Raw genomic sequence first — 27769 nt, 5'->3', positions numbered from 1 at the left:
CAGGTGATAAACGTCCATTAATTTAATCATCGCGAAGAATCCTATTTAATAACAGCCATAGAGATGGTTTTATAATTTAAATCGAGTCACGTGTTGTACCGTGAAACAATAAATTAATAAATAAATTGAAAATATGACCGCACATGTCAAAAATGTAATTACTTAAGAAATTTATGCAACCACACCCATTAATTTGTTTTAGAATAAAACAAAACTATTGATTTAAATGACATTCACACACCAATTTGCTTTTATTAACCACTTTACAGTATACTTAAAATGAACTGTTCCATTACGTGGCGGTCTTTTGGGGTTTCGTATAACATACAGGGGCAATAATAATGAAAAACCCATTCCGGTACATGTAACAATTTACAATTGCGGTCTACCAGCGTTAATAGTACCATTTTTAAAAATAAGGTTCGGTTAATTTATTCACTTTGGTTGACGGTTTATTGCTTGGAAGCACAAAGATTGCAATTTCTGATCGAAATACAACTGTTTTGTTTTAAACACGAAAAACAAATTACACGCACGTTCTAAAAGAATAGCAAGGTCCTAGTAATTTGTATGTATGTGGTTTTTGCTTTCGTATAACGTATATACATACATGTTGAACAACGCGTATATCCACCTCCCGGGCACTTTTCAAATACCTACTCAAACCAAAGTAAAGATCGTAGAATTCCGAATACACACACGATATTTTCTAAGCAAACACCCCGAGCAGCTTTCTTAGCGAATTTTCCTATTTGTCGGATTTTTTTGCCTTGATTCGAATATTTGCAAAGCCCATTTTCGTCGTCGAGAACTCTCTATCGAAGAAAGTGCAATCGGTCGGTATCTCACAATTCCGTTGCATCACAATTGATTTTATGTAGGACAAACATCACTCGAAGCGTTATCTTTATTTGAACATGTTACTAATGAAGCTATTAGCGTCTGTGTGATATTTATAAACCAACAACAAACTCAGCGCAGATTGATTAAAGCGTACAAGTAAATACGACGTTGTACATCAACACTCAGCAGGTTGACAACAATCACGTGAAATATCTACGAGTTTTTTCGTTCGCTTGCTGTAATAAGCGTATAATTAGGGACTTGTGCAATTACGGTTCTAACTGGTGAAACGTCAAGACAACAAATGAAGCGATATGAATTACATTGCAGAAACCATCAAGGTAAGAATGGGAAAAGTGCCATTGCACTTGGATTTCACATGATCGAAATCAATCAATGTCGGCTTCTATTCTCACGATATGGAATCTAGGAGCTGATTAGCGATGGTAATTGATGTGTGATAGGGGTTTTTGAGAAGCGGAGGTGGTGCTCATTCGGACGAAACGAAACTGCAAAATATTCAAATCAAAAGCATTTTACAAACATTTCCAAAGTACCTATCATTGTTTTACTGAACACAATACTAATCAAAGCTTAATTCGAAGCGAAAATATATTTCACACCAATTTTACTCCGAATTTTGAACAAAAAAAAAAAACTTATTTTTGTCAGATGTTGAAATGAAACAAACAAAATCCTCAACTTTTACAGAAAACTAAGTACATATAGGGCGTGAAATCTCAAGAAAGCCGATTTTAATTTTAAACGGCCGTTTTTTCAGCGTGATGCATACGCTTTCCAGTACACTGTTTCTATAATTTTCCGAAAAAAAATGCAGCTATTTCAAGTAAAAGATAACGCTTCGTATGGTTTGCTGCAATGTAGTAAATAAAAAAAAAAATTTATATTTTTGGTGATCTGGGTTTAATTTCGATTTTACTGCTTTTTAATTAAATGTAGAAAAAATGTTTTTCTATCGATTTACTTAAACTGACACAAAGCACTGCAGGCTTGATATAAGGCATTTCTGAATTCATCAGAATAACCTTCCAAGTTTTTTTAGAATTTCCTTTTGGACAAGGTAAAGATAAAGTAACAACAAAAAATGTACCTACTTAGGTATACATATTTCCTCTAGTAGAACGATTTTTTTTGCTCACGCAAAAAGGAATTAAAAAAGCTCACAGTTTGTGAGTCTACGGAGAGATATAAGTAATGATGATTCTCTTAAATATTTTGAAAAAATAAGATATACTTCGTATGTACATTTATTTGTAACGTCTTTCTTAAATAATGGAACAATTTATGTAACAGCTAGTGGAATTTTCTGTGACAAAGGAATTTAGTGACTGGCGTGTTTGACATACGAATTGAAAAGTGTTTCCGTACGATAGATAGGTATGTATTTTTGGCATCAGTTCGCTTCGACTTCGAACCTCTATCATTCCAGTTCGAAAAGCTCGCATCCCCATCGCATTTGCAGTATAAATCCGCCCCAGCATCTTCTCTAACCGTGTAGGCATGGGTGTCAAAGAAGCCGCCATGGTCGCCGGAATGAGTCCCAGTTCTTTGTGCCGCCGAAATAAGGGAACGAGAACAAAAAAGTGTTCTGGGCGGTCGCAGCGGTTGCCCGCCTACTCGTGGCCATCGCGTCTTCGGATCCACCATCTATTCCCGATTTATCTAACATTGCTGGACCAAATCGCAGCTCCGTATTTCAATGGCGTCCTACCGCATGACCTTCGTCAGAAACGAATTTCTTCTTCGTGTTGTGATCGCCTCGGGTCAACTCCGGCTGGTTTCAGACTCATTTTCTCAACGCCCTGTCCAATTATTCATTGCCGTTCTTCGGCCGTTAAGGCGGCTTCACTCCGACCCGCTGACGATTCTTGTTGGATGTTTGCCTTGGGGATTTCGATTTTATGCTCATATGAGGCAAAAAAATCGCTGCACTGCTTGTTATTAAGGAGGTGACCGGCGAAACGACCTTCTTTTACCACCTCGTTTTTTCGTTGTGGCTTTTTTTGCTTCGTGGTTTGCGTTTTGGCGGGGTTTCCGCAAAGTGAAGGCAATTTGAGGCGCGGATGGAGCTGATTTACTTAGCTGGGTGGAGAGACGCCATATTTGTATTGTGGTCTGGGTTGGTAGCTATTTTCGGATTTAGACTTTGTATTGTTTTTTGTTAAGTGGTCGTCGAAGCAGGTATGAACCGTTTGCTAGTAGAGCTACCAATATGAACTGCTAACCTAAAAATAACTGTTGCCTATTTGAAAACACCTACCTACCTATCTTCCCAAAGCGATCAAGTAGATACAATAAATCGAAAAAGTTACCTTAACAAAGGCCAAAGCTAGAACTAACCTGTATATTCGAAATTCCAAAAATATTCTTAAATATGAAACTTGAAAAAATTTTTTATAAAATTTAAAAATCTGGCATTTTTTATTATAACTACGCTAGTAGGTATTTCTTGTCACTTGATCTCATCTACATCGCTTGGAGACTAATTGAAAGGAATATAATATAATAGTACCATGTGAGTTTTTTAGCTTTCCAGAACATTGAAATCGTAGTCATTTGAAAAAATAAGTAAGTGAAAATTTTCCTCGCCCCTGAAGAGCAACCAACACCGCATCTGTTGGCGTCATCGACTTTCAGGAAGAGATGATTTAATTAATTTTAGTTAGTACTGTACAGTCCCAAAAAATCAACTCTAATGTCATACCGCAATTTTGTAGAAGTCTCTTATATAGTTTGTGACATAAATTATAAAATTTGATGGTAGCGTAGGGGGGAGGTGGCATGAAAGAGACACCTATCGAAAGGGACAATTCAAATTCCCAGCAAAATAAAGATTATATCGAATGATCACAATGTTTGTTATACGACAATCCTAATGCACCTATTCTCACCTATTTTACTCTCCTGTCATTTCAAAGATGGCGAAATCGTGCATGTGTTTATAAGTAATTGTGATCCAAAGTATTTTTTCACCATTCTTTATAAACTTCCTGTACAGTGCTGTAAATTATTTAGTTAACAGTTATTAGTGATGCTTATACCCGGTGACATAGGTACATACATCCAGATACGAGAACAAAAGATTAGTAAACATTGTTTTAGTGAATTTTGTGCTTATGCAGCAATGATTTGTCGTCGAATACAGATCCTGATTCTGATTCCACAAATGATAGTTCGGAGAGTAAAGTATTTAGTCCAAAACTGAGATAGCATAGCCATCGGTCAGAAAATAAACGAATAGCGATAACCAGTGTAATGGTTATAAGGAGAATTTTTCATAAAGTGTTGAAGATTAGTTTCAGTGTAAAATGCACAAAATGGGCATATGAAACTTTATCTTTGCAATTATCTTTCTGAGAAGGATTTTATAATTGTTTTATTTCTCTTAATTATATGGGGGTACATTTTTATTCATTGTTAGGTATCAGAAATGTAAGACTTATTGATCTCAATTACTTGAAAAATGTAATTTCAAATTAAAGAGAGTTTGAAATTGTACTTATATACACTTTCGAATATTTAGTAAAACTACGTACCTGAGTGTGACAATGTCTTATGTGATTTACTTACATATTAAGACACTATCTCCTTCCTTAAATCATTGTGTCCCTTTCAATGCAGCCTATTTATGAAATGGACAAAATACCTACACTTTTTTAAAACTGCGAAAATATATAGGCAGGTACTACTAAGAATCGTTCAAGATTTATTCTTGCATTTTATTTTTATAGCCAAATAATTGAAGTTTTAAATAACTGTTCCTACCTATTTGAATTTATATTTTATACATTTACTAGACCTTCTACAACAAAAATGCCCCACCTCTCCCCTACACAAACTTAAAAATAGAGGCGAATTATTAAATCATTAAATATTAAGTTAATTTAAGAAAATTCTAAAATGCCGAAAATTTTTTGAAAAGGTTGAACACAAATTTTGAAATACCTAATATAGTTTAATAAGTTATTCGTTTGGCGTGCTCAAACTGTACCGAGTGAAAAAAAAATCGACAGCTGTACCACCTATTAGAACATAAATTTAAAATACACTAACTTTAAAACACATAAAAAAGTGAAAAAATTCTTTTAAAATTTGCATATTACTACAGTCTCAGTAATACAAAACAACTAGAAGTCTCGAAAAAAGAACAAGTACCTAAATCTCTAATACACGAAAACTACGTTATCACAAGTAGGTACTTACCTACTTATTTTTTTTTTTTAGAGATAAAATTTTGTTGCAACAAACTAAGCTATTTGGGCTCGTGTCGCAATTATGTTCACTTTTGGCTCTCGTAATTGTGAATCGAAAGGTATTTTCACTAGGTTAACAATGATTTACAATGAATGAATTAGATAAAAAAATGAAGAACAAACGTGTTAAAAACGCCCCAAAATGTGTCATAATTTTACAATTTCTTCCAACAATAAAAATTTTCAAATGAAATTAGCATCAGAAAAGATGCTTGTGAACAAATGAGGAAAGTAAGTATGTAGGTAATATGTTGTACGGTTTCTTTCTATTCACCGCTCTCGCCCCTCGACAATCCCCTACTGAAGCACACCTTTCAAAGGTCGACAAGGTGATAAATTTTCGAAAAAGACACAGGTGGGAACAGGACCGGAAGAAAACCATATCTGCCCAAGTCAGACAATAAACGAAGCCGCAAAGTTTTTGTAAAATGGACCCATGGGTAGGCCGCCACAATACCTGGCCTTAAACGTCGGGCAAACATTGCTTATGTACACATTTATCCATTAGTCCATTTTAAATATATTGCTTTAAAATGAATATACGTTGAAATCCCAAAAGGCGCCGCTTTACCTTTTAAAGAGGAATGCTGGTCTCCTATTCATCGCACGGAAAATATCAATATGCGGCACAAAGAACCAATAGATTGAATTTTTCAGTCAATTGCTCCACAGAAATAAGTCGAGATTTGCGGCGCAGAAAGCGCTTTCAAGAGGGATTAGTCAGATTACACCCTTGGTTGCCCTTCGGCCAATAACAACGCGTTGTTTAAAGAAAACTCTTTTTCTTCGCCGAAAAAAAAAAACGCTATTTAGCAAGTCGAAAAGTTCGCGACCCTTTTACGGACATAATAAGTGCTCGATTATTGCACGGCCATAAAAGCTTGAGAAACTAATAAATATTTAACATGAAGAAGTCGAGATGAATTGACGGCTCTGTCCATAAAATCGGCCATTTTTCAATCGTTTTGTCGAGGCATCAACACAAAACCAACGAATCATAATTCATTTGCCCCCTTCATCTGTATAAACCGGTATCATAAATATTTAATCAAAATGTGCGAGGCATTGTATTGGTCCATGTCGTTGGAAAAAATAACATGAGTTTCTTCGACTTGCAACGCCGCTCTTATTAATCGATTCACTTGTTGCATGGTAATAACAGGACCGGACCAAATTGCACCAGGACTGTATTTATCATACCTGTCATTTCTCACGCTCGGAATTTTCGGACAGGAAGTGAATACCTGGCTTAAACGTTTTCGACACCTTCTTATCGGAACGATTGTTTTACACCCGTGGTAAAACTTATTTGAGATAGCGCAGGGTTTATAATTTCGTGGAAATCCCACTTCATCACCATGAGAACAAAACTAATAATTGGTTTATGAAAACAGAAAGCAGCAATTCATTGACGATGAATAACACGAAAAAACACACCTAATTCATAGATGCAGTTTCACAAACATATAAGAAAATATGTGAATATGTAACATTTTTGGTAACAGAAACTATCTTCTAATTTATACGTTAGATATTTTAAATAAATCATTACAAATGAACCTCGGTTTTCTTCTGCATTGCATACCCATATCTTAACTGCCAAGGAAACTGGCCCACAAAATCTAAAACGCACGGTGTATACTGAAGGAATAGATTTTCGTTATCCTCCAGCGATTGATGTGGTATGCCTTGTGTCACCGGTTAAAAATACTCCACCTCGATTTACATATATAAATTCATATACCTAAATCTCATAATTCGTTTCCCGAGTTGCAACAGCGCTGACTTTAAAAAATTAGCGTCATTTGTGTGGGTACAATACATTTTCGAAATTTTCCGTCCCGTACCATTCATCACCCATTTACAAAATGCTCCTTCCCACTGCTAAAACTGTCTCAATGTTTACCTGCCATAAAATAGAACCACAATGGACCTGTGGTGGGTTCGATATATTCAATAATAATTTACAACCGAAGCGGTTCATTCACAAGTCTTTGTCTGCTGCATATTTAACCGATTTGTAAAACAAGACAAGCAATTTTATGACGTTTAGATTTATATCGCACATTATCATTCTGTAGTAGTAAATAATGAAATAACAGTAAAAGAGTAAAATAGATGTTTACATCTATTAATAGATATGCTAATGTATTGTAAATTTGTATTAATTATTCATAGGTAGTTTGTAATGAAGTTGTTTATTGTGAGCGTTTTATGCACTTGTGCATTTTGCAATCGGCAACTCGTAACTCTATTTATGTTGGAATTTTCAATCGTTTAGCGACGGCTAACTCTAAAACTAACTAATGAATGGCATAAATGAAAAGTGAATGTCGATCGCATGATGATCTAATTGGCGTAAAAGCAAAAATTAAGTCAAAATGGGCGTCTTGATACACTGGCTCTTTCGTACTGCACTTGTATAGTCACCCCACAGCGTGCATGCGGCCCAGGTAGTTCTTTTTTCCGAAACGGTGAAAATATTTTGATGTTTGTTGAAAAAAATATATGTACACATTTGAATGGTGAGTGACGCACGTGAAATCGATTTTGTTGGTCTTGGTCAAACATGGGAGGAGTGGTGCAGCGGGACATCGGTTCCATCCAACGACAAAGAAATCGAAGAATAGAATTCGTTATAGTCGAATGTCAAACATTGCTCGACTGGGACGTTGCTAACACGGCATAACTTGTTAACACTACTAAACAAGCACCCGCAAAGGGACACAATGCAAAGCGTAAAAGGCTCGGGCTTCAGGGAATAGTGGACACTGGCCTTTTGTTTATTTGGTGCCGTTTGCTGATGTATTGTTTTAATGCTTGGCTTAATTTTTTCATAAAAACTACAAGAAAACTAAAGAAGAAGCTCACAAAAATTAAAAATTTGATATAACGAGTGTGAAGAGCGCTTAAAAACATATCTGGTTATTGCACAAAAAGTAAAACAATTATAATTACGTTCAAAAGAAAGATCTATTATTATGGTGTGGTATCGTTTTGTAGAACAATTCGATAAAATAAAAAAGATGTAATAAAAACGAATTTGTGTTTGTTTCATTATATTCATTTTATTTTAAAACAACTGATCCCATCAGGTTTTTTTAAATCAACACTAACTTTCTTTCTGTATTGTCTACTAAAATTATGGAATTTTAAGAAAATCACCTAGTGATCAAAAAAAAAGCTCATTATTCTTGTTACTATTATTACAAAAGATTGTCCGCAACGATTAATTAAGATTTGCTGAAAGAAGTGTTTTTTTTTTTTAGAGATGTAAAGAAAAGCTGAACACATTGGCAATATCTGTGATGAATCAATGGCCTGGAGTTCGCCTCTTCGTGACCGAAGGATGGGACGAAGAGCGTTTCCACTCATCTGACTCCCTTCACTACGAAGGGCGAGCTGTGGATATCACGACCAACGATCGAGACCGTTCGAAATACGGAATGTTGGCTAGACTGGCTGTGGAAGCGGGCTTCGATTGGGTCTACTACGAAAGTAGGTCTCACATACATTGCTCCGTGAAATCAGGTAATAAGATCTGTAAAGAACTTGTTAAATATTAAATGCATATTTAACTGATAATAATTATGCGAAAAAAATCTCAAATCAATATACCTGTCAAATTATCAAATGCAAAGCTTAAGTTCATACACTAAACTGACTGCTTGTCTTTTAACGAACGTCATTTATACAAAAATTAATCTTAGGTGAAGCTTAAGCCTCACATATTTTGCATCAAGTATCCACTTGTTACAGTTGGCAACATAGGTATACTTACTTAGTACTTATGAACAGAAGAAGACTGAAATGAAAAATCATGATATATACTTAGTTTATATCGTGGATTTCGAGCCGATCGACTCAGTCCGATCCGATTGAAACTAATGGTATAAACGCTGCAGATCGAATGTTGAAGTGGGTTCACTATCAAAATTCGATCTGACAAACTAGTCGGATTGAATCGAACCGATCGGATCTAAAACGGATTCAAATGCTTGAAGAAGCTATGTAAACGGACTTGAACTTTTATAGGTTTACTATTTATGTTGACAACTTCACACATAAAAAGAAATAGTGTTACACCATCACTGGTTACACTATTATCTTTCTCCAAACGTCAAACTCAATCCAATTTCAAACTACAAATCAGTGGATCGAACGGACTGTTTTCCGAGATATAAACGCTCGTAGATTAAAATGGGTTTGACAACTTCGATCGTCTCGAAAATCGATCGGATCGAAATCTACGATATAAACAAACTAATAATAGACTCAATAATTTCATAACACGTGTTAACACCACCAAAGGGTTAAAAACCCCCGGCACAAAAAAAATAATCCTTAAAAAGTCTGAAATTGGTTAAGATCGTTGCGACGGTCGACGATTGAGCTGATTACTACACTAACTGTGCTATGACCTGATGATTTGGAAATAGCTGAAGCCATTGAACTCAAACATAAATAAGAACCATCCCGATTAAACCAGCTATCAAACAAAAAAAAAAAAAAAACATTAAAATCGGTTCATTCCTTTGGGAGCTATATAGTGCCACAGACAGAGCAAGGCTTCAAAGTTGTAACACGTCTTGTTGCGTCGGAGGTTATACGTCTATCGGTCAAAACCCTATCATGAATTTTGTCAATGATTTCTGGTATGACGACAGTTTTTGGACCTTCAGAACGTGGTACGTCTTCAACGGATATTTCCCGCGCTTGAACTCGTTAACCCAAAGACAAATGGTTGCATAAGTAGAATATGAATAGTCCAAAAAATTCTGTCATGGATTTATTTCTCAGTTTTAATTTCCAAAAAGGAGAACTGAATCACACTACGATTGCAATTTTCTCCATTTTAAAAAAGTCCAGTTATTGCTTTTCTGTGTTGTGGAGTAGATTTAAGAGAGGATTTTAGGCAAATACAATGGTGTATTAAAAAAATACTACATATAATTTAAAACGAAAAAGGCGCAATTATAGCTGTATTTTTAGCCAACTGGCAACTATGCGTGAGAATGGCTACAAAAGCATCATAGCAATTCTTCATTTGTACAACGTACAACAAATAAGATGCTTCTCGAAAATCTCCCAAGCAATACTCCGTCAACGTCTTAACCCTTGCAAGAATGCTAAATCCTCTTATATAACACTCTTTTAAGCAGTCGTCGTTGTCATAATCAATGATTTACGATCATCTCCGTTTTTTTTTACGATGGAAGAGAAACCTAACCTTTAGAAAATTGGAAATGATGAAGTCAGCCACGGTTGTATAACAGAATAATTACCGAGTCGGTACATGCATCGAAGAAAATCGAAAAAACTACGAACACGGCTGATCTTATCTTTGATATTTATAAGACGATTGTCAACAGTTTTTACAAGCCGGGGCCCTAAGGCGCTCGCTGAAATATGGCGCATTCTTGTCCGCGTTGGCAACCAGCTTGCATTCGTATAATTTCATATCGATTTAATTATTGTTACAGATGCATGAATTTACGATAAGGGATAATCACACTTATTGGCGTCAATTTAATTATCGGTTGGCTCCCGGATGGGTTTTTTACTTATTTGTCATATAATAAATAAGTTGGGCTCGTCAAAGTCAAGGGCGAGGATTTTCATGCTTTGATGAGACTGTGACGAAATCGTCCTTCGATTTGTTTTATTTGGTATGAAAGGTTAAGTGGGAAATAAAGTGTGACAAAGTTCTATAACGGCAATTGTCCCTGTCACAAAACAAAATTAAATGCATATTGCACAGACACTTATACTCTTGGAGCGAGCTGCGGTATAAGTATTAATAATACATACAACTGTGCCGCCTTCCCCAAAAACCAACTATACTATCTCGGTTCTAAATTGAGTAAACGTCATAATTCCTTTTTTAATTATTGCCTATTTGTTATTTATTTATTTTGATTAAATTTTTACTTACACAAGGAAATGTTATTTAAAAGAATTTAGTATTGCACCAAATGTCTCACGCCGGGAATAATCGATGACTGCTCATTAGAAAAATTACCATCATCTTGAAATACAATCCGGATGCGTTAAAAAGTAGATAAAAGTTCGAGTTGCGGTTAGACAAGGTCAACTTCGTTGACCCAACACGTATCTAATTAGATGGGCGTAATGATATCAGGTAGTCGCATAATGGTATGACTAATCTTCTAGTGTCACCAAATAATCCGGTATAAACTTCGCCCGTCAGTACTCAGACGGTGGGACGATCTTAAGACGCACAACAACAATCTTTTGCACGTATAGAAACATTTATCTTGACAACTTTTCAGAAATCATAATCTCTGAGAGAGTCGAATAACAGAATTTTGTACACCTGACTGATTCGACTTAAACCATTTAACAAACACAGGATAAAGTTTCAGGAAACGGAAAATACCGCAAAACCAATACTGCTAATCCCACCTATCATGCGAAGATTGACAAGGCAAAAGTTAAGTCTCTCGGTGAGGCTTGTTTCAACCTGTGTAATGCGATTACAAGGGATTGAAAAGAGCCCATAATTGGTTTTTGAGTTTAAGCTTTTTGGCACTTGTGCAGGTATGAATTGTGGGAAGTTGCGATGTACCGAAAATAGTTGTTAGCACGTTACGATCATCATAACGCTTATTAGAATAAGCAAATTTACTAAGTTTGACGTTGCACTTGCACAATATTGACAAATTTGTGGTCTTCTTCTGAGAACTTGGCTCATTACAAGTACAAAAATTCGCAAATATTAATTCTGTGAGCTGTTAAATTGATGTTTGCTGTTTTTTTTTTTTAAGTACCTATGTGGTAAATCACCAGAAGTCGAAGTGTAGAATATTTTTACATTACACGTGCAATTAAACGTGTTAATATACAAAATTGGTCCTTGGAGAATATTTTTTTTGTAAAAACCCCAATTTACAAGTTAATATAAAGATACGTGTGGACTATCAAAATACAGGCAAAAAAGCATGTTATGCGCATGTTTCAAGTAAGCTTTTCCATAACAAAATTTTGTAATGACGTTATCAACATTTTAGCAGGGACACGTATGCCAATTCGAATAGGTGTAGCGTAGTGCTAATACTGTATACTCACATTTTCGGATTTTTTTTGAGACACCTGGATAAGTGATTCTAAAAACTATAACTGCACTGATAAACCACAAATATAAACTCAGGTCAAAAGGTTAGATTTATTAGGGAAAATTTTCAATCTTTTGGGACGGAATAAATTTTTATTAACCATTTACCCTGCTTACGATAACTTTAAAAAAGTTCAGAAGATTTCAGAGTATTTGATTTTTTTTCCAAAAATCTGGATACCTAGGGTAAAACTCAACACGGACTCATAAACCACAAATACATACTTACTATAATTTAAATAACATTTACTATTGTAGATTTTGGAGATGACATCATTACATCGTTGGTGGGGATGATTAAAAAAATTGTAGTTAAAGCCGTTTTACCATCTACACCATATTCCTAACATACATATATCTATAAAATTTGACAACAATAGTTCGGAGCTTCTGCGATTTAACAAAAATTGATACAGACAGAAACGGGAGATCACTTTTTTCGTACTCTAGGGGCGATGGAATGTCGAAAAAGCATGAAAGTGGCCAGTCGTCCGATGAACTCTATGTATATTACAATACTTCCTTCGCTTACGCACGGGAAGTAAAATGGAACAAAATACACGAAAATAAGTAATAAGATTGTTCAGGTCGCTACAAACGCATACCATTAAATTCTACAAAGCCAAGTTTACATGCGTTCACAAAAAAACTTGAGGAGTAGGTACCAGACACCATCGTGTCTTTTTATCACCTCACTTTGATAACTGAATCTAATTATTATTAACCGTTAATAATAATCAAATCCGCCACTACAGTTTGACATTCTCGTAACCACAGTGTCGCACCCGACCAGATCTCGTTTTCTCTGCCCTAGTTTTAACAAAAAAATTAATTTAGTACATGGTTTTTGTGAAATTTTCATCGGTGTGCGATATTTCGGGCTAACGAAATCCCGCATCTCCGGCGGAACCGGTTTAGTTATAAATAAGGTTTATCTTTACCAGAATATTTAATTTCGAAACGGCACCCAATCCTACCAACTTGCAGCGCATTATCATCAAATCCCAACGATCTGGTCATTTGTTATTTTGAACGCCAGAACCTCGGCGACGGCCACTTGAAAGCGATACATTTCAGATAGCATCGCCTTTGACATTTGCTGCTAGTTTAATAGCCCCAAATTAACTTTAGTAGTTCATGTTATCTATTCCTTCAGACGATAAACCACCACAGTCGATGTTGTCGATTTTATGTCGCGCGCTTTTATGGGAATTGTGTGCGTGGTTCGGATTTTGCCCGAAATGGGGCCATTAGTTTTGGGACAAGCGGAGAGTGACATACATTTTGTGCAGGAATTTATCAACGGATAAGGAGCACTTTGCGAACTGCTAAAGAATTTGTAGTTTCTGTGGTGTCGTCGTCGATTCCGATATTAAACATTTAGAGTTTTCTGAATATACATTGTCGAAATTTGACGCGTTAAACATTTTTTTCCTAAAAATTAACAAAAGTGCAAACTGAAAAGTGGTTTTAGTTAGATATGTCAAAATCATTTTTTTCTTTGTTGTTAAATTGTAGTTGAAGCTTTTCGTTTATAACGTGAAATAAATTGTATAAGCAATTCTAAAAAACCACAAGTGTAAACATACATATAACTTACATAGGATTTTTATACAAAAATTTTGAGATGACGTGATCTTGTTTTCGAGGGGATGACAGATAAATTTTAATTATCCATTTACCATTGTCAAACAAATTCTGGAATACTTCACAAAAAAATAAAAAGAATAAAAACGCCGCGGTAAGATGCCGTATCTACTAATATACAGGTGTTCTATTTGAAAAAACTAAATTATATAAAATATTAGAAAATTATAATATTTTAGAATACTCTATAAACACTGTATATTGTAACCTAAGCCAAATATGTAAAAGTATGTACTCTACAGAACAATCTGTGCAGTTGAAAATAATTTTATTACGTCATCGATGACATCATATTTTTTGCTACAGCAACGAACAAGTAAGTTTGATCACCTCCTAGCCATCATACCTACAACTTTGACACACATGATGACGTCATGCACGTGACCTATTTGCCTTATATTGACGAAATTTTCGCAACATTCAAAAAAGAAATTTGGTTAAACGCTCACCAGAAACGAAGACGTTTTTCATTAGGGAAGTCAGGGAATTCGATGTAACTGTGATGTCGTTTTAAGTTTAAAGTCGTTCGATGACGCAACCAACACAGCACTCTTACGGTCCCAACATCGTAAAATCAAGATTCACAAATTATTTATCCTTCCCGAATTTCTGTTCTCACAGGACGACCTATTTATCAGTTTTAAGTGGTTTGTACGCACTTCTAAATTGGTTTTATGGACATAATTCGCGGCTCGTGTGATAGTTTTGGCTTTTCGCGGGAGACTGCGACTTATGTGCTGCCACTACAAAATCGTCACCTAGAGAAAGTCCCCAACCAAATTAAAAATTACATTACATCAAAAAAAGAAACAAGAGACTGTTAGTTTATAGTAGGTATACTTATATTAATTTTCTAAAACAATTACAGGAAGAATTCAAAAAGACTTCGTAGCCCTGATTTTGAATTTTACTTTGGATTAACCCGCGAAAATGAAGAATGCTCATAAATAAATGTTGTTTTTTTTTATTAGTCTGTTATAAATTGTTGCTCTTAGTTTCTTTTGTGCTTCTATGCAGGCACTAGATGAAGATTTCTTCTAAACGACTTTTTTTTCCAGAATCTTCTCAAGCAGCCAAGTACGGCGGCTGCTTCTCCGGCGATAGTACTGTCCTCACCGCCACAGGTCGCCGCCGTCTGTCCGACCTCCAGATTGGGGAGTTCATTCAAGCGTTGGACTCCTCCACCAACCAACTCGTCTTCAGCGAGGTGCTACTCTTTCTCGATTACGACCCCCAGCAAAAACGCGAATTCCTCTATATCACTCTCTCTTCCGGTCGCACCCTTACTATCACCCCCTCCCACCTCGTCCTTCTCGACGATTGGACAGCCAAATACGCAGAAAAATTGCGAGTTGGTGACAGTTTGCTCGTGAGTGACTCAAAAGAACTCATAAAGGAGAAAATTGTGCGTGTAGAAGGCGTGTGGAGGACGGGGGTGTACGCCCCCTTGACCGCCGCCGGCACCGTAATAGTGGACGGGGTGGCAGCGTCGTGTTATGCTACCATTGATAGTCAGTGGTTAGCCCATTGGGCGTTTTCGCCTATTAGGCTGGCGCACAACGTCCACGAAGGGCTGGGGCGGTTGTGGACTGCGGTAAGCCGACCTTTGGGGGGCTGGACGGGGAATGAGACGAGGGCGGTGGCAAAGCCGACGACTGGGATCTTTTGGTACGCGAAGATGTTGTATATTACTGCGGACTTTTTCATACCTTCGCATTTATACGAGTGATATGTAAAAAATATAGGTTTAAGTTTTTGGCCAGTGACTTAGGTAAGAAGAGACTAGGGAAGAAGACCTACAAGTGTTCCTTAATTAATTTATGCCATGACTCGAAACAGGTTATACTTAGTTTCTTGTTTAAAAATGTTTAAAGAGAATGTATGTACTGTATTTTTTACGGATGTAAATTTTTGTATAGCGAACTTTGTTTAAAAATTGTAAATAATTATTTATGTAATATATAATTTACTTTATTTATGGTGAGAAATTTTATATCCAAGATAAAATAAATGATTATGTGATTACACACTTGTTTTATTTGCGGATGTTTGTTTTGAACGTTATATGTATATCTACATAAGAAGTGACATTTTTGCGTATTTTAGGCTTCCTTCAAAAATATTACTTCTCTCTACGTGTAACGAACACAATGAAGTCAAAAATGTAAAAATGTGTATTACGCGCCGTTGCGACCAATGGCGTCGCCGCAATATAAACAATACTGTTTTGAGTACAAATATACCGACAGTGATGATATCTATACCACACATGTTACGTAGACAACATAATCTTATCAACACTTACGCTTTTATGTTTACAACTTATCCAGTCGGGATAACCGGCATCGCTTACTCATGTAAACAGTTACTTTTTTTAACAATTTTAAAACAAATTAAAAAAAAGTACTTGTTGAAAATCCTAACTTGTGTGACCTCACGTCCGTGCAGTTAAAACATATTGCCTTGAATTTTTCAGATTAGATTTGTTCACGATATGTTTCGAGATGACGTCATGCATTTTTGGAAGGGATTAAATATAAATTTTAAAGTTATCCTACAAAAAGTTACTGAATTATTTATAACCCGACAACTAATCCATGGATAAGGGCAGAAACAAAACCTGAATTTTCTTATTTTACACTTGTTAAACGTAAAAAAAAATAAAAAGCAACCGTAATAAAAATAGTAGGTGGTTAAAAGTAAACATTTTGTAAATGAAACATTTGTAAAAACGTTGTATTTTTGTTATTTGGAATTCTACGATTTATGATTTTTAGGGCAATAACAACATTTTTAAACAAAACTATACTCACGGAGAAGAGAAAACAAAACAATTTACTTATTGTATATAGATTTAACGTTGGTATAATTAAATGTATAGGAAAAGACAGAATTCATTCTGTCATTTTCATTTGGTCACACAGGTGGAGTTAGAATGGTCATGCAACAAAAAAATTTTTGTACAACGAGAATAAATATTTGTTTTTACATAGTAGGTACTGTTCTTTTTCCTGTTTATTCGTCATACATATATTAAAATACTCCCGCGGCTATCAAAACTTAAACGTCAATGTCATTTCACTGTGACAAAGTATAAAACTTCTTTTAACATTGTGACTTTTTTGTAGTTTTGTAATTTTTGACACTGCGAACATGCTGACGCTGAATGCGAAACAAATCTTTTAAACTTCAAACATTGACTATAAAGCATAGACTAATTCAAACTTCTCACAATGACAGAGAAATGACATCTATATACCCCCATACATAAATAAGAGTGTAAATTCGTTAACATGATGTAATTATCCACTTATTTATCTTTGTCGAACGTAATAAGTACATATAATACTCTATCCCGACTGCATTATATTTTTTCATATGTGAGCTACGCAACCAACGTTGCAATAGCGTCGAAAAAGTGTTGATATTTTATGAACAGGTTTTCAAAACTTATTTTTTAACCAACTCTAATTTTACGTCTTATTCAAGTTTATAATATTTGATCAAATCCATTTGGAAAATTCAGGAGTCAAAGAAATTTAAATTTTGTATCTTCTTGCTACCTTGCGGTAGATAAACGTGCCGTCTGTAAACTCAGAAACGGACGACACCTGCCGCCCCTCAATACTGTCACTCCTGTTCAAGTTGACAGTTGACAGTTTAGGAAATTTATGTCACATACACGTGGATAGATTGTACATTCGTTTGTAAAATACATTTATCCTAGTTTACGTAAAATGTCGAAAAGACGTGCAAACAAGAAAAATTTTAATTTAGAAGATGACAACGACGAAGAAGAAGTAGCGATTTCAAGAGTAAATGCCGAAAAGAATGACATAACCTCAAAATCAAGTAAAAGTAAATCTACCAAGAAGGGCAAAAAAGGGAAAAAAGACGATTGGAATAATGAAGACGATGATGATACGAAGATTGCCTCTTTGATTGGTAATGTGAATGAAGAAATACAACCAGCGGCAAAGAAAAGTGCAAAAAAGAGTAAGTAATGTAACATATGTCAAAAATCCTTTCAAATTCCATCACAATTTTACTAGAATCTAAGAAAAAAGATCAAGAGAGTTCAGGTAGTGAAGATGAAGACAGTAAACCCGAAATTAAAAGCGAACCTGAGTCAAAGAAGAAAACGGGGAAAAAGGGTTTGTACATTTAAGGGAGTTGTCCAATCTTTTAAACTTTATTTATGTAGAACTGGATATATCTGATGTTGAAGAAGAAGTGCAGCCAGTGAAAAAAAGTAAAAAGAACGCCAAGAACAAAAAGAAACAAGAATTTAATGATGAAGATGTAGACCAAGAGGAAATACCTCAAGAAAGTGATGACGAAAGTAAAGATGATATAAACCATGTTGAAAATAAAAAACCTCCAGTAGCCGCTGAAGATATAGATGAAATTACAGATCAGTTGTCAGATGTCAAAGCAAGTGAAGATGAGGTGAAGAAAGAACCTGAAGAAAAGAAGCTCACACACAAAGAGAAAAAAAAATTAAAAAAACAACAAGAATATGAAAAACAGATGGAGACTTTGTTAAAGAAAGGAGGTCAAGGGCATTCAGATTTAGATAGTAATTTTACCGTTTCACAGTCCCAAAAATCTGCCGGTCAGTTAGCACACTTAGAAAATGCTGTAGACATTAAAATAGAGAATTTTGGTATTTCTGCCAAAGGAAATGATTTATTCGTTAACGCCAATTTATTAATCGCGCAAGGACGTCACTATGGTCTTGTTGGTCCTAATGGGTCTGTATTTTTTTATGTTGCCAAACAATTTAGTGAAACTGTATTTCAGACATGGGAAAACTACACTATTACGCCATATTGCTCAACGTGCGTTTGCGATACCCCCAAATATTGATATTTTATATTGTGAACAAGAAGTCGTCGCGGATGACTTTTCAGCAGTTGATTCTGTATTAAAAGCTGATGTTAAACGAACTGAGTTGTTAGATGAATGCAAAAAGTTGGAAGAAACGTTCAATGCTGGCGATTTGTCAGTTCAAGACCGACTAAATGAGATATACGCTGAATTGAAAGCTATTGGAGCAGATTCAGCTGAACCAAGGGCTAGGCGAATTTTAGCTGGTCTTGGATTTACAAAAGAAATGCAAGTAAGATTTTGTGTTACATATGTCTTCTTTGAGTTTATTTTGTGTGCCTACATAACAGGATAGAGCAACTAAGAATTTCTCAGGTGGCTGGCGAATGAGAGTTTCCTTAGCCAGAGCCCTTTATATGGAGCCCACTTTACTACTTCTTGATGAACCTACAAATCATTTAGATCTAAATGCAGTCATTTGGTTAGATAAGTAAGTGAAACCAAGGTGCACAGTGTATTCAAAAAAGAAAAACACTTTTTATTTTAAGTTACTTACAAGTATGGAAAAAAACGTTGCTAATAGTTTCCCATGACCAGTCTTTCCTTGATAACGTTTGCAATGAAATCATTCACTTAGATAATCAAAAGTTGTTTTATTACAAAGGAAACTATTCAATGTTTAAGAAAATGTATCATCAGAAACGGAAAGAAATGATAAAAGAATATGAAAAGCAGGAAAAACGTTTGAAAGAGTTAAAAGCACATGGTTCTTCAAAAAAACAAGCTGTAAGTTAATAATTTTACAGGTCATAGATATATTGGTATTTATTTATTCTCCCTATAGGAGAAGAAACAAAAGGAAGCCTTGACGAGAAAACAAGAAAAAAATAGGTCAAAAATACAAAAACAAGAAGATGAAACTGCTCCCACTGAACTTCTTCAGAAACCTAAAGAGTATTTTGTAAAATTTTCATTTCCAGAACCGCCACCTTTGCAACCTCCTATCCTAGGTCTACACAGTAAGTTGGAATAATCATGTTTCCCTTGTATCTCAGCTGAGTATTTTAAGATGTTACTTTTTCCTATGAGGGTCAGAAACCGCTGTTTGTTGACACCGATTTTGGCATTGATATGAGTAGTAGAGTTGCAATTGTGGGTCCTAATGGAGTAGGAAAATCAACATTCTTGAAATTATTAACTAGTGATTTGCAACCACAAAGAGGAGAAGTTAGGAAAAATCATAGACTTGTAATACAATAATCGTAATCTGTCAGTGAATATATTCATTTTTTTATTATTTTTTTTTTAGAGAATTGGTAGATTTGATCAGCATTCAGGAGAACATTTAACTGCTGAAGAAAGTCCAGCCGAATATTTAATGAGATTATTTGATCTTCCATATGAAAAAGCCCGAAAGCAGTTGGGCACTTTTGGGCTTGCTAGTCATGCCCATACTATTAAAATGAAGGATTTATCTGGAGGTCAAAAAGCTCGCGTTGCTTTAGCTGAACTGTGCCTTAACGCCCCTGATGTACTTATACTGGTAAGTTGTATAAAATGGAATTGGTTGTTAAGAATTGTTAACAGTAAATGTAATATGAATGTAAAAAAAAAGTTCTTTGAGATGTTCGTCGTTATTTATGTACAAATTGGAAAGCGTTTTTGCAGATACACATCAATTATATTTTCAATTTTAGGACGAACCGACAAATAATTTGGACATAGAATCAATTGATGCATTAGCTGAAGCTATCAACGAATATAGTGGTGGTGTTATTATAGTGAGTCACGACGAACGCCTTATAAGGTAGCTATTATTTTCAGCATTAGCAAGCCTATCAAAGTAATTTAGAGATATTGCAATATGGTTAATATTATTTCAATTTCAGCAGCAGTTTTTATGTAGCAAGACTTTTTTGTTGTTTTTGATACCAAAAAGAAAAAAAAAATCGTATAATTTTCTATATAGAAACCTCAGTAGAGTAGAATAGACTAGATACGACGTCCGTGACAATTTACCAGTTTAATTTTAATAAAATTTCATTTATTATAGAGAAACTGAATGCGCCTTATACGTCATAGAAGATCAGACTATAAACGAACTAGATGGAGATTTTGATGACTACAGGAAAGAACTTTTGGAAAGTTTAGGCGAAGTAATCAACAGCCCAAGCATCGCAGCCAACGCCGCTGTCGCTCAATAAATAACTATGTGTATTGGCATCCAGGTGCAAACGGTACCCCGAGATAAAATTTAGAAAATCAATTATGAATTTTAATTATGTCAGTATACTATATTTACTTTATAAATCAGTTTTATAATAAGAAAAAAACAGCTTGCAGTATTTTTTTCTTCTAATCCCTTCTCTTCCTTTTGTCACGGTCATCTCTCCTGTCTGGTTCTTTGCGCTTACTCGCACGTTTAGCTTGACTCAAAAATTGATCAAGACCAAATGGATCTTCTTCTTTTTCAAACTGCACAGGGCCGGACCGAGCCCCGCCAGAACGATCGGTACCACTGAATTCCTTGTCAGGAACAAATCTGCAACAAAACCAAAGCAATATGACATTCAAATCAACACACTACACATCTCTCTTCACCTGTTAGTTTTAACGATCTTCTCTAGATCTTCTCCGTATACTTCCTTGTCGACGTTTTTACTAGGTCTGTACAAATGATTCGCCATCGAACCCCCTTCTCTCCATGGTTTATCATAGACATTATAAGCTTCATCATCCGCGTATCCGTGTCCTAAGCCCTGAGCTTGCCCAAACAATCTCTGATCGAATTGCACTTCATTTGAAGACACTCCTCGTGCGGGCATCCCGAGCGCGATCTGCTCCGAAATATCTCTCTCGCGTTCTCTCTTCAATTTAGAACGCTTATCAGGCGCAGCTCTTGCTAAGTTCCTTTCTCTCGCTCTCTCCTTATGCCTATCTTGCCGCAACATCTCCCTTTCTCGCTCTTCTTCGTCCGTTATTTTCGCATCTGCTCCAGACATTCCCACTTTAATACCAGCTCGTTCATCGCGGGCTTTCTGTGCGAGTTGCCTCAAATGCTCCTCTTTCTGTTCTTTCTCTTTCTGAGCTAATTTCTTCTCGAGCTGAGCACGGGTTTCTACAGCTTCTCTTGCCTTACGATCCGCTATATACAAAGCTTCTGCCAGCTTGGCGAAGTTTTCGTTGATGTGGAGTTGCTGCAAACCTCGACCATCGGCAGCTAATCGTTTGTCCAATGGCACAGTGTACCCTTTTGCGTTCTTCCAGTTAGAGATACAGGGTGGGATCTTCCATTCTTTTTGTTCTTTGACGGTGACACGACGTGTGGGACTGTGTAGTACTGGAGCTGGAGGAGAAGGAGGCCCCCTTGGTATTTTTTTGTTTATTTTGAATCGTGGTGGTTCCATTGGGTCAACTTGGGCTTCCACTAATCTAATAACGCGTTGTTTTGCGCCCGAATTGAAGGCGGCACCTTGTTGAGATGGAGTATAGCGGATGAACTCTGCTGGTCCCTGAAATTTACTCAATAATTTTCTTTAATATGACAAATGCATGTATTACTTGTTTTTCGGCACATCGCACAGGCATGGCAGCGGCAATTTTTGAATTCGTCAATTTTTGTAATGCAGCTCTGGTTCTCTCTGTGATATCGTCAATTTCATCTTGATTAGGTTTTTCTAAACTGGGATCTTTTTCACTTGTTACTTCCACAGGTAGCAAGTCTGATAATTTTGAATACACGATTTTATCTTTTCCATGCCCTTGTCTAGCAATGATGTCATATTTTACTTTGCCTTCAGCATCTAATTGTACTGCTAAAGCATTGGATGTGGACTCTTTGCCTTTTCGACCCATTTCCAGCGGATACTGAGCAACGTGGATTTCCGGAAAAGCTCCACCATCTACAACAACAGAACACGTAATTACTCAAAAGCTTCAGTAAATGTGGGTGCCCTATTCATTACCTCCATAATCAGTGTGCACTCTGGGCACCCAACCCCTTCGTTGTCCATATGGAGGAGCGATGCTTTGTGCTGTCACAACTGCCGTTGAACGTTGATTTGCAGAATTCTGTTGTCTCCTGTCATCATCCCGATCCCACACAGGTTGTATAGGGGCTGGTAAGATACTAAAAAAGTTTAATTTTATATTAAATGTGTATGACCCAGCTGAGGTTAGATTTACCTTGATAACTCCATTTTGTTGAAAACAGTAAGAATGAACGCACTAGAGTCGTAGAATTTTTAACATGCAAACCATCAAATAAGGCGTTTGTTTGACTGTCGATAATTTTTTGCAAACTCCCAAAAATTTTATACTACAAGTAGCACTTCCAACTGAACGCTTATTGCGTGTTCTTAAAAAATTATCTAGTTTATTGATGCGTCCAATGTAATAATCAAATAATTATAATTTTATAACACACCTGTTTGTAATAATGTTACAAAACCACTAATCGCAAAAATAATGCTGTTTTCAACGCACGAATTCATTTAATGCCATGACGTCATTAGTCATACAACACTCTTGTCGTTTCGTTAGCCATTTAGCCACAGAACACTCACTAATAGAAATGCAAAGTCCCTACAAATTTCAAGAAACACAAAAAGTAGAGCCACCTGGTGTCGTAGTGGCCCAACTAACGGGCAAGCGCGTAGTTTAAAAGTCAGTACCATGTTTTTGTTTATTAAATTTAATTCTAATTTCACTCATTTTTCAATAAAACCCAGATATGCTGAAAAAAAAATGTATTTATTAATTCCATAATATATTACAATACATAATGACCTAAATAAATATATTTTCAATAAAATTAATCAAGCACAAAACGATAAAAATATTTCAAACAAAATAATTCTTTGGCATGCATAAACAAGTATAACAAAAAATAAAAATATTAAAAAACAAAACAAGTTATTCTCTTAATATACAATATAACAAAAACAAAACACAAACAGTAAAATAAAATGAACAAATTTTCTAACAGTCAATATTTGGTTTAATGTCGCAGCCGAAAGTTAAGTCACAGCCAGTATTTCAGTCAAAATTGGGGTGTAAGGTAATGAAAAAATTTAAAAATACTTTAAGCAGTTTTCTTAAATCTTTTCATTTTGGTGTGATGACCTTCACTCAAGCCTTTCCTTTTCTTTCTATCTCTAACATACTTGTAAATCAAAAACCTCGTACACTTGTCCAGAATCATACCAAAACAATCATGTCTCTCACAAACAGTTTGCCCAAGACCACATGTTAACTTGTACTCAGATTTGAAACGACTCTCCAAATTTGTTTGATGAGCATTCTTGTCCAAAAATGTGTACAAATTGTCATGTATGTTTCGAACAAACAACATTACATTCTCACTTGCATACGTCAGTCTCAAGTCATCATCACCACGGTCTTTGAAGTACGTTAACAAATGAGATGGTAACATCTCCGTGGTAGTCAACGCACTCTGGCAAGCATCGCAATTGGATACATCGATCTGTTTTAAAATATAGCCTGAAACATAGGCTAATCCTTGACTGTCTTCGTCCGACAGCTTTTCAAGGTTTTCAAAACAAATAGATGCGTCCAAATTTGATGTGCCACTGACCTCTTCTTCCTCAAATTCAGTTACCTCTTCCACTTCCGCAGTTTCAGTCTTCTCTGCATATTGCAGCAGGTTTCGGAGATTTTCCAACGGCGTGCAACCATCATCTTCACAATTCCCTTCTGTTGTTGGGGCAACAAGCTTGTTGACCACAACAGTTTTCAGGGCGGCAGTGAACTGTTTACAGGTTGGGTTGGTGTTAAACACTCCGTGTTGGCGAACGCTGGAAAATAAATTCTCTACAGGATCTTGGTTTAAACTACGGAGATTTAAATAATCAAAACCGGGAATGTTTTTGAGACGATGCCACAGATACATAACTGAACGAATCGTAGTTCGCCAACCTCGAATAAACGAGTAACGATTAGTCCAATCGGCACCAGACGACAGATCAGTTAGCTTCCAGTGGTCCATCGCAGTTAACAACTTTGACCAAAGATCCCAATGAGGAACACTCTCTCTCAGAGCACCTTTAAAAGGCTTGGTGTGACTGGCTCGAGGTTGAGAGCTGTTCAACGAATCAAACAAGTCGTCAATTAATTTTACGAATTCAGCCGTATGAATAGCCTCGGAAGGTAACAACTCAGTAAAAACCGAGTACGTTTCTATAGCAGATGCTACAGATGCACTCAACTGAGCTGCCGCCACTTTGACTTTCATTTTGACGTATGAATCCTTAAAATTAAAATGCTCGACCCTCAATTTTGGGAGAGCCTTGAAAGACTTCCTTTGGTCAATGTTGAAAACTTCCTCAATATGTCTAAAAAAGGCAAATTTGTTTGGTTCAAATTCTAGCTTACACTTTAACAACGCATTACGAGTGCACTTCAATAAATGAGGAACATCGAAAATGGTGACAACAGGCTGTTCATTAACAAAAAAATAAAAGGGGCCTTGTTTCTCATTGGGTTCAGAACATAACTTCGTCAAAGCAGACTGGTTAGTTGAACCTTGATCACAAACAGTCGCCACAACATTCAGGCCGACAGCCTGAAGTTGACCTATTATTTCTTTTAAAATGACCATCAACTTGTCTGTTGGAATAGTGCTTGCCGTAAAATAATATGCAACAATTTGTTTCCATTGTTTGCGCAAACCCCTGACCATGAAAACAAGAGCATGATTAGCATGCTGTTGTGATCTCCCCAATGAACCCAAATCTTCAAAACCACAAATTTTTTGTAAAGACTCCTGGTAATGTAATCCCTCTGACAAACTGATTTCATCAAAAAGCAACGAACAAACACGGTTTGCAGGTTTCATTCTGTGAACTTCATTAGCCAGGTGTTCCAAAATTGCTGGATTGATGCCGGTTTCAAAGGGAATTTTAGATAAAATAGCTTTTAAAGTTCGGATTGATGGAAGTTGAAAATAATTGTCTAAATATCTATACAAACGTGGACTCTTTTTATAAATGGACAATGCAAAAGCTTTATCTTGATCAGACCATCTGCGAGCATGAGGCGTTCTATTACTATTTCTGAGTTGTGAATTAACAAATTCCTTAGTGACAAAATTTAACTCATTTTCAAGAAAAGCAAACCTATCATTCTTATACAAGTCACTAAGTGTTTTTACTTTTTCCCTTTCATTTTCTAGCAAAGATTTTAATTTTGACAATTTTGCAGTGGTGCTTCGATGAATTTTATACATGAGATTTTTTGTTGGAGTTAAATCCTTCTTTGAAAGCCCTATTTTCCCTAAAATTCCCTTGCTCCCTTCATTCAAAAACGCAAACTTTTGGGGAACATCCACGAAGTCTCTAACAAAATAATCATGATCTTGAATATCAATGTTGCATGTTACTTCACCGAGACTTTCTGTATAAGAACTTTCACAAGTGCAAACAGTGCTTGAAGTTGACGGAGTGTTAAAACATGGGCATAACAAATTCTCTGCAATATCAGAACACTGTACAAACGGCACAGTGCCTGGTTTCAATCTCTGTTTGTTCTCATTCACAAAGTCCGTATTTCGAAAATGATCCTCACAAATAACAAAATTTGAAGAACCTGTACTTTCCTTCACACTGCAAATTTCCTTCCATCTTCTATGCACTTCTGGGTCCTTCGGGAACTGAAAATAGTGCTTGTTTCCACCACCTGTGATGTATGCATTGTTGCAACCTGGAAATTTGCAGTATTTCTTCCTCTTTCCCTCCATAATTCCTGAAAATAAGTGAATGAAAATCTGATCAACAAATACTTAATTAATTGCAAAAACGTATTACAAAAATGGTGAAATTTTATACTTATCTTTACACAAGCTTCTAAAACACAACACTTCAACTCATGGCACAAAAATTCACTGACGCCACACTGACGCTAACCTGAAAACGCGGTAAACAATCAAAAACAAAACAAAACACAATGCACAACGCGTGAGCAGTTCATTGTTGGTGAAAGGAATTTTCGGTTTCCCACCAAAATCACACTGAAATCACCAAACTGCACCAAACTGTCACCAACGTCATTTCCCCTTGCCTCACTTCGTCCGTCGTGGCCCCTACAAACTCGTGTTGCTGGTTTGCCTATCTTGCTTTCACCCCTGTGCATTTAGCGAACCACCATTTTGTTTTGAGAAGTTTTCGTTTTGTCAGTTTGGTGGCATTGGATGAATCTCAAAGTGCCTCAAACGTAAAGTCACTAGATTCATATCTTTCTAGTGACTTTACTCAAACGTGGTTGAACGCGCCAATTTTAAAACTGCCTCAAGTCCAGTGAAGTGAAAGATTAATCTTTCACCTCACTGCCGAAGACGTCATTTACATAGGTAACTACTTCAACTTGGAACCACCAGTACTTTCAAACAAAAATTTCCCGTTGGTTCTATAAATAACCTTAAAATTATGTCAACTCATGTATTTGTAATAACTTTTAGATTAATACATAGTTTCTCACCTTACGATTATCTGTAGCTTAATATTTTTTACCATGCGATAAATCGACATCTAATTTTGATAAGTGATCATTTTGGAGATGACATCAAAAACACGACAAAATTACATTTTTTGACTATTTAGCTTTAATGCAATAAATGCATGATGGAACAAAACAAATCACAGTTTTTGTGATATTTTTACTATTCAACAGTCGCGAGAATGGTCTTAAGGAATCCATCAAGCCCAACAAAAGCACACCGCTTGTCGTAAACTACGTGTGACAGTCAAAACCACAGCATGTGAGAACTACCGAGAAAAAAAAATTAAACAATTTTGTTCACAACTTGAATTAACGCTTTCCCTTAGTTATACATAGTTATTTATTCTACTCACGGAGGTAGAAGAGAGTCTCTTCTACCTCCGTGATTCTACTGAACTAGCTTCAGATCTTCACCTTCTTCAGCACTCGTCTTAATTTATTTTGGAAGTCCACAATTTGTTTATTTTTGGTGAATTTATAAACCACCATGTTATTTTATGAAATTTAATGAAGATTGATGAGTTTG

General features: G+C 35.9%; 3 protein-coding genes across 4 annotated transcripts in view; 2 read left to right on the top strand and 1 right to left on the bottom strand.

The window, feature by feature from the left end:
* The window catches only part of LOC135139730 (tiggy-winkle hedgehog protein), a 33053-nt gene extending 17129 nt beyond the window's left edge, over nucleotides 1-15924 (top strand). The window contains exons 2-3 of the mRNA XM_064070052.1: nucleotides 8387-8648; nucleotides 14958-15924. Coding sequence (XP_063926122.1) covers nucleotides 8387-8648; nucleotides 14958-15628 — 933 coding nt within the window. The 3' untranslated portion in view covers nucleotides 15629-15924. The remainder of the gene's footprint in view (nucleotides 1-8386; nucleotides 8649-14957) is intronic.
* A 1627-nt stretch (nucleotides 15925-17551) lies between these two features.
* LOC135139708 (ATP-binding cassette sub-family F member 1) lies at nucleotides 17552-21071 on the top strand. The gene is made up of 11 exons (XM_064070012.1): nucleotides 17552-17895; nucleotides 17952-18053; nucleotides 18104-18653; nucleotides 18703-19021; nucleotides 19080-19219; nucleotides 19278-19515; nucleotides 19574-19748; nucleotides 19799-19977; nucleotides 20039-20272; nucleotides 20427-20536; nucleotides 20783-21071. The coding sequence occupies exons 1-11, from the start codon at nucleotides 17637-17639 to the stop codon at nucleotides 20931-20933; spliced, it is 2457 nt and encodes an 818-aa protein (XP_063926082.1). The 5' UTR covers nucleotides 17552-17636; the 3' UTR covers nucleotides 20934-21071.
* On the bottom strand, nucleotides 21003-23292 carry LOC135139709 (puff-specific protein Bx42). Of its 2 annotated transcripts, XM_064070014.1 has the most exons (6): nucleotides 23156-23292; nucleotides 22915-23086; nucleotides 22695-22858; nucleotides 22291-22631; nucleotides 21331-22241; nucleotides 21003-21271 (listed from the first exon to the last, which is right to left on the bottom strand). In XM_064070014.1, the coding sequence occupies exons 2-6, from the start codon at nucleotides 22926-22928 to the stop codon at nucleotides 21085-21087; spliced, it is 1617 nt and encodes a 538-aa protein (XP_063926084.1). In that variant the 5' UTR covers nucleotides 22929-23086; nucleotides 23156-23292; the 3' UTR covers nucleotides 21003-21084. The 2 variants fall into 2 exon arrangements, with proteins under 2 accessions (XP_063926084.1, XP_063926083.1); XM_064070013.1 differs by having other exon boundaries at nucleotides 22915-23292.
* Between the last annotated feature and the right edge of the window lie 4477 nt (nucleotides 23293-27769).

The sequence above is a fragment of the Zophobas morio genome, unplaced genomic scaffold (assembly GCF_036711695.1).
Source record: "Zophobas morio isolate AGI-343-1 ecotype UQ-CSIRO unplaced genomic scaffold, CSIRO_AGI_Zmor_V1 ptg000033l, whole genome shotgun sequence".
NCBI lineage: Eukaryota > Metazoa > Arthropoda > Insecta > Coleoptera > Tenebrionidae > Zophobas > Zophobas morio.
The sequence above is the reverse complement of the archived record's forward strand: the minus strand, read 5'-3'. Positions and strand labels throughout refer to the sequence as shown.